Below are 10,686 nucleotides of genomic sequence, written 5' to 3'. Positions count from 1 at the left end.
TAAATTTTCTAAAACTTCAGTTTTGCTAGTTAAGAAATAACACCAGACAGCTCTAGAAAAATCATCAACAATAGTTAAAAAATATTTGTAACCATCATAACTGGTTATTTTATAAGGACCCCATACATCTAAATGTACCAGATCTCCTACAGCCTTAGACTTGTGTTCACTTAGTGGAAAAGGAACCCTAACTTGTTTAGCCCTATGACACACATCACATGGACCATGTTCATTTGAATGAATTTTAAGACTATGCTTTAATACTGCTAAAACCTGATCAGAAGGATGTCCTAACCTGCTATGCCAAGTAAAAGACTGAACAGAACTATTGAAACAGGCATTAAACAAATTACCAGAATTGCCTACAAAATATAGACCACAATTTTGACTACCACTCATCAGGATTTTCTTTGAACTGGAATCCTGTAGAAAACAACTTGTTTCATTAAACACAACATTCACTTGATTATCTTTTGACAATCTAAATACAGATAACAGATTTACACTATATCCTGGCACATAAAAAACATCTTTTAACACTAAGTCATTTGTTAACTTTAGATCACCAATTTTCAAAACTTTAACATTAGTGCCATTAGGATGACTAACAGTTATATTAAACTCTGAAACATCAACACTATTTATTAAATCTTTGTCAGTTTTCACCATATGTTGACTAGCTCCTGAATCAACAATCCACCCATTCATATTAAACACAATTGAACTAGAACAACTAACAAAGTTTGGAACATTAATACACTCACCTCCTACATTTTGATTCTGACTATCTGAACCACCTTTTTCTCCAACTAAACTCAACAACTTTGCAATCTGTTCATTAGTAAAAGGAAAACCAGAACTACCCACAGATGAAGTAACATTATTAACAGTGTTATTTTTACTTCCATTTGACATATTAGACCTACCAGACTGACTTGACTGATTACTGTTATTACTTCTTCTTCTAAAACCAGGTGGGTAACCTATAATCTCAAAACACCTATCCACAGTATGCCCTATCATATTACAATGTGTGCATTTTAGACTGGAATTAGACCCTTTATTAAACCTTTTCTTTTGATCAACAGATTGGTTTGTTTTAGACACAAAAGCAACATTCTGAGTTTTTGATCCAGTACTAGCCAACCTATGTGACTCTTCCCTAGACACAACTGAGAAAGCCACTTTAACAGTGGGTAATGGTTCCCTTGTTAACAGATTTGTTCTTACTGACTGATAAACATCATCCAACCCCATTAAAAATTGCATTAATTTTATTAAGGTTGAAAAATCATTAAAATCTTTTGCAGCCTGACAAGAACATGTAGGTAGATGCAACATAGCATCAAATTGTTTCCACATTGTTGTAAGTTTATTATAATATTCAGCAACTGAAGTACCATTTTGTGAAACACTATTAATCTTTTTATACAAATCATACACAATTGAACCATCAACCCTATAAAATGACTCTTTAAGATCAGTCCAAACTTCTGAAGCAAGTTTAGAGAACACTTGTCCTAAAAACAACTCTTCAGATATAGAATTTAATAACCAGGTAAGGACCACAGAATTACATCTATCCCACTGACCTGCTAAAACAACATCACTCTCAAACCTAACACATTTTCCATCAATAAAACCATACTTGTTTTTTGCTTCTAAAGCCAACTTCATGGCACTAGACCACACAGAATAATTTTCTGTTCCTTTTAGTTTAACACTAACAATTGTCAAAGCACTTGAATCACTAGGATGAAGGTATAATGGATCACCTATATCCAACTTTCCAATTAAAGTCTGAGAAGTACTAGCATCACCAGTCATTTTCAAACAAGAAACACACAATCAATTATCCAAAGCAAGAATATCACAGATAACAAACAACAAGTAACAATCAAGTAATCACAAGAAATTAAGAAAACTAACACACTCAAACACCGGCGAAACTGAGTCAGTGTCAAGATTCCAGGTTCATCACTCACAGGTGCCTGGACATGTCTTAACTCAGAAGCCACTATCACCAGACACAAAACAGATACAAATAACAACAAACAATCAATAGTGCCGGTCCTCACTACCCCGACTTCAACTATCCAACCAATCAATAAGAAAGAACAAAGACAGAGTTGAAACAATCTTACAGAGGGTGCAAAAATACTCCAATGCAAGATCTGAACTACAGCCTTCACTTAGGGCTATAGTTACAGATCAGAAGACAAGAGGGTATCAACAAAACCGGTCAGTTTGCTCTGTATCCTTCTAGGGTTACAGAGACCAACACGGATCTTCAATATTCCAGCAAAAGAGCTTCAATCACCACAACCCAAATTTAGGGTTTCCAACCGTCAGATCTAACCAACTCACAAGACAATAGTTTCTGAGATAAGAAACCTTCAAAAAAACAAACAATAACCCAAGATCAATCAACAATCAGAGATAATCAAACCACAGCGGAAGAACGTAAAATCAAGAGCACGAAGCTCTGATACCATGTAAAAATGGTATAAAACTGATAACAAATCAAGAACACAAAGAAATAGTGACAAAAGGTGACAAAACTTTTATTGTTACCCAAACCAAAGAAAACCCCCAGAAACCCTAGATCTCACAAATAGTGAGATCTGTAACAGTACAACAATGAAGATGATCAACTGATGTAAATCAGTTGATCTATACAACTTGAACAATACAAAGATTAGATCTCACAAGAGATCAATCAAACACAAACACAACAGATCACAACTGATCTGATCAAACCCTAATCGCCTGATGGATGAGAGAGAAACAGCAGCTTCCAGAATAATCTAACAATCAACTGTTGAAGCCTTTTATATTGAAAATATCTTAATTTTCAATATTAACCTTCTAGATCACACTTGTACAGCTTAACCCCTCAGATGTTACGATTTAGCCCTTCAAGAATATTAACTGCACTTATGACACACAATTAGTTACAAATCTGTTGTAACAACTTTATAAAATAACTTATGAAATGTTGCAACATGAATTAACATGTGCACCCTTTATTTTAACAACCACAACAACCAACCTTATGGAGAGGTGAAATTTAAGTTGTAGTTATGGGTTGAAATGATCTAAATGATTGGTTATATACTATTTAATATTTAATATATACACTTGAATTAGAAATGGAAGTTTCTAAAAACTGATTAATAAAGGTTTGTGGCCTAGTGGTAGGAGACTTGAGTTTTTTAATGGAGACTCAAGTTTAAATCCCACTTGTGTCATATTGGGTGGATATTGGGCAATGATGGTGACAAACCTATCGAGGGGGGTTCGATCCTGAGCCGCACCCCGGTCTTCATCCGGTTGTTACTTCAGTGAAGCTTCTCGTGTGGAGGCAGTACGGTTTCTGGGGGAACGCCATAACTAAGTCTGACCAACCCAGTGCGAGCCCGGTTAAAACAACGTAATCTGGGCAGATCTTAACTAGGACCATCATTTAGACGGTGTGACATTGGCTCACTGAAAAAAAGGTCACTCTTAAAAAATAAAGGTTACAGAATAAACCTTTATTCACTGTTTCAAAAGCTGCTAGTTGCTTTCATACTTGAAGAAACGGAACAATGGGGGACAAAAAGTCATAGAATAAACCTAGATTAATTATAAGATAAACAAAGAAGCACATGTCATAAATTCAAATTATATTAATGATTTGGCCAGTTGTTTTTTTTAACTGCAAGTAACGTACTCCTAAATACTCAAATTAAACATCTATATCTGTATTTTATAGAATTTGAACCCTTCACCTCTTGAAAAAAATGAAGACACCATACCACTAGACCATTAGGTCATAGATAATGATTTGGGAGGTTACACAACAGTACTACATATTTCCAGACAACAAACCAAAAGACACTAAACTAAAAAATTAGAAACACCGATATCCTCTAAACAATGTTTAACAATCATTAAGATTCCTGACCATTATGTATGTTTAATATTAATTAATTTTCGAAAACCATTATGTATGTTTAATATTAATTAATAGTTATTAAAAAGTAATTTTCGAAAATATTTTAGGATTGTCGAAGATTGGAACAGATACAGTTTGGTGCACTTTATTGTAATGAAATTGAATAAGTTGATTATTTTTTACAATTTTATTAAAATCCGATTTTAACTTGTACCGAAAGTTGCTTAAGAACATCGTCATACATGATTGAAAGCTTCAAACTACAAGATTCCCGTGATATTTTGCTTATGGAATACGAGTTAAGTTTTATCAAAGATTGTATTTACATAAAACAAAATCCATGGAAAACATTATCTTAAACTCATTTAAATGGTTATGATGAAAGCTTTTAGATTATTCTAACAAGTGTAAGATTATGTAATATTTAAGTTTAGTAAACTGTTATCGTAAAAAAAAAAAAAAAAAAAAAAAAAAAAAAAAAAAAAAAAAAACTTTATAATTGAAAAATAAATGAATAATGAATGTTTAATGCTTGACCTCTCATCATAGTTAGACTAGTGTTTGGTTTAGATTTTCCAAACTTTTATGTCTTTTTGGAAAAGTTAATAAGTCACAATGAGTGACTTAGACCATGTGTAGTAGTGAATAAATATAATGTCCCCACCATGAGGCATTATCCGACACGTGTCATCCCAGTCAGCATGGGTCGTTATTGCAAAAGTTATGTAGTGGGAATAATACCTAATAAAGCCCCTTCCAATCATTAAACAAAAAAAAAAGCAAACAGATGGATAGATAGTATTGGCTAGTCAAAGTTGTCAGACAAGTGCTCTCAATTGATTGGTTAAACATGTTTGTGCATAGCGTTTTAATTAAAACGCTCAACCCTTTTTTTCAAATATAACGCCCTATAACGCCTAGTGTAATGGAAGGGGGGCGTTATGGGACGTTTTTTTTCAATTTTTTTTAAAAATCACGCCCCACTACGGGTGGTCTTATTCACTTTCCCCGCACATACACTCCTAAACTCAAACATCATTTAACTTTTTAAAAATTCAATAAATTATAAGTTGGCTAAAATAAGCAATCCCAAACACTCCCTATATCTTCATAGGCAGCTATTTTTTTATTGACAACGTTTAGATTCTCGTAAATTACACCAAATAAATTCTATATTAATCCTTAATTAGGCTTGAACCAGAGACCTTCCACTAAGAGGCAAGTGCCTCACTAAGTGAGTTGTCTCACATTGGCCTTTATAGTTTATGCGGCCATGCCCTCCACAAGGGCACCCGTACATTTTATTTTAAATACATACATTTACCATGAGGGGGAATAGTGTCAAGCAGCTGCCTGACACCCCCTGATTGGTCGTGGTTTTTTGTATTTTACTTTCGAACTTTCAACTTGGCTAAAATGTGTGTTTAGCCCCCTGCTTTTCAAAAAGTTTTCTTTTTATTGATTAACTTTGTTTATATACTTGTTTAGTCCCTCTACTATAACTTTTGTAGTGTACATGTATAATCCTTCTACTTTTATTCCTTTTAGTGATTGATCGTCGTTTTTTGTATCTTGCTTTTAAACCTTCAACTTTGCTAATATACGTGTTTAGCTCCTCTTTTTTTTTTTAAAAAAAAACTTTGTTTTTTATTGATTATCTTTGTTTATATGTGTGTTTAGTGCCTTTGATTTAACTTTCGTTATGTACATGTTTAGTCCCTCTACTTTTATTTCTTTTAGTATTTCATTTTTTAGCCTTTTCCCCTTGCTACTGTGACAAACCAACCCGGAGGAATAGTGACCGTTTGCTGTTGATGAACAAACACTATTACTTCTAGACGTTAATAAAGTTACTCTATGACAAGCGTATTTTTACCTATGCCTCAATGTAATTTTATTTGAGAATGTGTTATGAGTAGTATGTTCAAGTAACCAAAACACAGACATACATTTTATCAAAATGAGATATATTCTGCTTACCGCCCCGCAAAGCGGATGGGGCATAACACTAGTTACTCGTACATTATATGATTTAATGATTTGTAAACCACATTTGCTTTTTGTATTTTTTTTATCTTAAAATCATTATGTACTCAACTTTTTACATTATTATGGAGAAACCAATTTTTTTTACTTTTCTAACCACCTCCCGATTATAGCCAGAGAACGAACAAGGAACGAAGATGGGTTTCAGGGTGAGTTGGCTTGGTTGGAAGTGGGTGAAAAAGTGTGGTTATTCCTTGTTCTCAAATCTGAAAAACGTGGATCCTATGGGAAAAATGGTGAGATGGGTTTTTGGGCCGGAGATAGAGGGTTATTGGGCCGATAAAACGTGGCCAATGGTTAGTGTTGGGTCAAGATGTGATGGTCGCTAAACTGACAAAACCGGAAAAAGCAAACGGTCCAACACTCCAAACCAAGAACAACCGGCCTACCTAACCCAGCCCATTGGGTTTGTTGTTTCCCAAGACCGTAATATGCTAGCTTTGAACCTAGAATTTTTATTAGATCCAACCGAATTGGACTATTAATAATTTGAGACCCATCAAGACATAACATGGATTGGGTCTGGGCTCTGGGCTCTGGCCAGGCCCAGTTATGACAGTTCTCATGCACTTCCACGTTCAAATCAAATGTGTTAAAAGAGGTTTGTTTGGAGATTCTTCTGTTCGTCTAGAGAATTTTTGGAACCCTACCAAAATGAGTTTCTTTATAAACAAACCCAATTCCAACAAAAAGAACAGAAATTTCACCGTTTCCTGAAATGGGTCATAATGGTCATCTTCTGCTAAACCGGTTTATAAACCAAACCGAATCGGTTTAACTGGTTTGGGTGAACGTTAGAAACCGGTTTTTAAACCAAACCAATTTGAAAGAAAAAACCCGCCCCCTCCCAAAAACGGCCAATAGTCACAAACGTCCTTGAACGCCACATCACTCTCAAAATTGGCCTCAAGGGCCCCTATTGGGGATGCTCTTAAACATTTAGTGCTCAACACTTGAGGAAGTCATTTTGAACATGTAAATTTCATTTCTCGCTTTAAAAAATCTACAAATATGCTCCAACAATCAATCTGTCACCTACATATGTATACAACTGTTCAATGAAAACTGATTTTCAACACATTAGGACGCTAACCGACCTTTCCTATGGGACTTATGACGAGATTGAGAATATTCCACTGGCAGCGGCGGTGGCTCTAGATCACCAGAAAGCATTGCCACTACTTCTTTCATAGAAGGCCGAAGTGCAGGGGATTTTTGCAGGCAGAGAAGTGCTACTTTTATACAAACAAGAGCTTGCTCTCTATCTAAACACTGAATTGACTGATCCACAAGATCTAGAAGCTTTCCTGCACGAGCAAGATGGCGGGCCCACGATAGAAGATTTGCTCGTTGAAATTCCGACATGGGTGATGCAGTCACTTGAAGTGGCCTTCGTCCAGCAATCAGAACTAAAAGTAGAACCCCAAAGCTATAAACATCACATTTTTCTGAAAGATCACCACCGCTTGAATACTCTGGGGCAATGTAACAAACAGTTCCCCTCATGCTAGGCGTGCTACTGATACCGCCACTTTTGGGTATATCACCGCTAATGGAATCATGACTATTGTGGCGTGCACGCCAGAGCTCACCACTGAATCCGTCCAACCACCAATCGACACTACCTCTGCTACCCCCTCTGCTTCTACTTCTTTTCTTCTTTCTTTCTACATACGATCCGTCATCTTTTGGCCACCATTCATCATTGTTAATGTTATGATTACTTAATTCTTTCTCTTGTTTCTTCTTGTTCTTCTTTTTCTTTCTTTCTAGTTCGCCACAGTATTCCTCCTTCCACCATTCTCTAGCCGGTCTCCTCTTCTGTTTCTTCAAATTCTTTTCATCATCCAACGAAATCCACCAATCCAGTCGCTTCTTCTGCTTCTTCTTTTCCGACTTTACCGTCTGAGCTCCACTGGATGAAGCCGCGGTTGCAATCCAATCCGTCTTCGGCCTCTCCTTCTTAATCTCACTCCCAATCCACTCCATCACATAATCCTTCACACGCCCCGAATCCGACAAACTCTTATTCTCTTGTTTCCACCACCAATCCTTCCCTGAAACACTCTTTGCCCTCATTCCACTTTTCTTCAAACCACCACCGCCACCGCCGCCGCCGCCACTCTCCACACTCACAGCATCAAAATTCCCCTCCGACACACTCGCATCGCCCACCGCACCCATCCTAGGCGACAAAGTAACCGTCTCTGGAGACGTCTCCACAACCGGAACAGTAACGAAACTTTCCGGTGATTGATTATCAGGAACCACACTACTAAACTCCTCACACACTGTAGTAGTTGCCAGACTCTCAGTCTCCTCAAACACAGATCCATTATCCTCCATCACTAAACCCCCAACCTTTTTCCCTTCCTCAATCTTACTATTCAAGTCAACTCTACACTCATCTTCAGGTTTTACCCTAGCTAAACCAAAATCCCCAATCTTCGCATTGAAATTACAATCTAACAGTATATTACTAGGCTTAATATCACCATGAACAATAGGCGGATCACAATAATGATGAAGATATTCAATACCTTTAGCAATATCAATCGCAACCGAAAGCCGCTTATTCCACTCCTTTAACTCCACACTCTTCCGGTGAAACAAGCAATCCTGTAAGCTACCGTTAACCATAAGCTCGTAAACCAGCACCATACGCCGTCGTTTCCGATCAGAGCAAAATCCGATAACTGACAGAATCCGATCGGAATCGATTTTTCCTCCGAAGAAAAGCTCGTTCTGAAACTCACGTTCGCCTTGAAGAGAACCGGCGTCCATAACCTTAACGGCAACCTGCTGGTTGTTAGCTAGGGTTCCGCGGTAAACGGAACCGAAACCTCCTTGACCGAGGCGGTTGGAGGCGGAGAAGGAGGCGGTGGCGGTGCGTAAGGCGGTGTAGGAAAACTTGTACGGCGGTTTAGAGACGGAAGGAACGGTGCGTTTGCGTGTAGTGAATTTTCGGAAGCAGAAGGTTAGGGCTATGAGGAGAGAGAAAGCGACGGTTAGCGGTGGAGCAAGGCGGAGTTGGTGGTGGTCCGGTGGCGGTGGTAGTGGTGGTGGTGGTGGAGAAAGTGGTAGTCTAGATGGCATGATGATTGATGTGTGTGAGAGAGAGAGAGAGAGAGAATTCTGTACAGACAGACTGTATCTATAGATCAGAGTAGGACTTTTGACTTTTTATTTTATTTTAAGGGACAAGTGCAAAACCTTTGATATAAAAACAAAATAGAACTTAACATTCTTGGTCACATTATTTCTATTTTATTTTTGTTATTTAAAATTATCTTTTAAGTAGAAAATGACGTGCAAATCTTACAACGGGACAGTAGGTAAGGTGTGAAACCACCACTTTCATACTTTTAATCGATTAAATTGAATTATTGGGTTATTAAATTACCGAAAGGTGTGACTATTAGTTTTGAATTATGATCAACTAATAATTTGTTTGGATGTTGAAATAGAAAAGAAAAGGTGAATAGAAGAGAATAGGATGCTCTAGCTTTAAGCACTAAAATCCATGTATCAAACCTTTTTATCTTTATGACCTCAAACAGCCTTATTAGCCCACATGTAATGGGGCGCGAACAAGAACATGGCGCCGGTATGGAGCCCCTCCCACCGCCCCCCCAGCGCCATAATCAAAAAAAAAATACCGGCGTGAAGGACATAGCGGCGCGAGGAAGAAGGAGGAAGAAGGGGATTTGTTCTCCATTTTCCACTTTGGTCCCTGCATTTTACAATTTGGTCCCTGCATTAAAACACTTTGGTCCCTGCATTTTACACTTTGGTCCCTGCATTTTACACTTTGGTTATGATGAGGTAGGGCTTTATGACTACGGCCTCAAGCCCCATAAAGCCCCGGGGTGACGTGGCATGCCACATGGCGCATAACGCCCCTTTGGGGGCTTTATGACTACACATGGCCTTAGGGTCAAAACCTAGAATACAAACAATATTCTTGTTGAAGATTAAGGAAAAGGGAAGTTATACTCTAAGAGGATTTACATCCAAATAATCAAAAAGAGGTTTTTATATTATAAAAAGTTTAAAAGGTGGTTATGAGTGAAGCAGAGACAAAATTTTACTGTTTATTTTTATATTTGAGGAAACACTGTTCACCTTTTATAATTTTTAATATATTTTAAAAGTGCTTTGAGTAGAAATGAGAAAAAAACAATGATAAAAGTATTAAAAATATTATTTAATTAAAAGGATAGAGAGAAAAGATAGTTGTTTGTAGAGTGATTACACGGTAAAAAATGATGTATAGGATGTGAATGCTCTAATCCAACTAAACGGGTAAACCTAAAATCGGTGAACAACTTTTTGAACTTTTTTTATTAGGCAAATTGGAAAATAATAATCCGATCTTTCTGAAATTGGCCGATAATAATCCAACCTCGTCCATTTTTTTTGTAAAATAGTCTACTGTTAAAATAAGCGTAACAGAGTTAAGTGTTTTTCCGAATTACAAACCGATGTTTTAGGGCTTTCGATCAGAACGAGGATACGAGTCGATTGATGTAAAACTTACCTCGAAATTGTATTCGAAATGGCTTGAATTTTGTTAATTGGAAGTTAAACACCTGAATTGAAGCACTGTTTTCGTGGGTTGGGGGGGCAATATTTCGAGATAAGTTTTACATCAATCGACTCGTATCCTCGTTCTGATCAAAAGCCTCAAAACATCGGTT

The 10,686-nt window shown here is 37.0% G+C and overlaps 1 protein-coding gene across 1 annotated transcript; it reads right to left on the bottom strand.

The window, feature by feature from the left end:
* Positions 1-6,945: 6,945 nt before the first annotated feature.
* LOC110905071 (receptor-like serine/threonine-protein kinase At4g25390) lies at positions 6,946-9,161 on the bottom strand. Its single transcript, XM_022150956.2, has one exon. The coding sequence runs from the start codon at positions 9,080-9,082 to the stop codon at positions 7,067-7,069; it is 2,016 nt and encodes a 671-aa protein (XP_022006648.1). The 5' UTR covers positions 9,083-9,161; the 3' UTR covers positions 6,946-7,066.
* Between the last annotated feature and the right edge of the window lie 1,525 nt (positions 9,162-10,686).

The sequence above is a fragment of the Helianthus annuus genome, chromosome 14 (assembly GCF_002127325.2).
Source record: "Helianthus annuus cultivar XRQ/B chromosome 14, HanXRQr2.0-SUNRISE, whole genome shotgun sequence".
Taxonomy (NCBI): Eukaryota; Viridiplantae; Streptophyta; class Magnoliopsida; order Asterales; family Asteraceae; genus Helianthus; species Helianthus annuus.
This window is presented reverse-complemented; position numbering and strand designations above follow the sequence as displayed.

Bases quoted from the DNA above. Each gene is read 5' to 3' on its own strand.
- LOC110905071 (XM_022150956.2), bottom strand. From the start codon at position 9,082: ATGCCATCTAGACTACCACTTTCTCCACCACCACCACCACTACCACCG.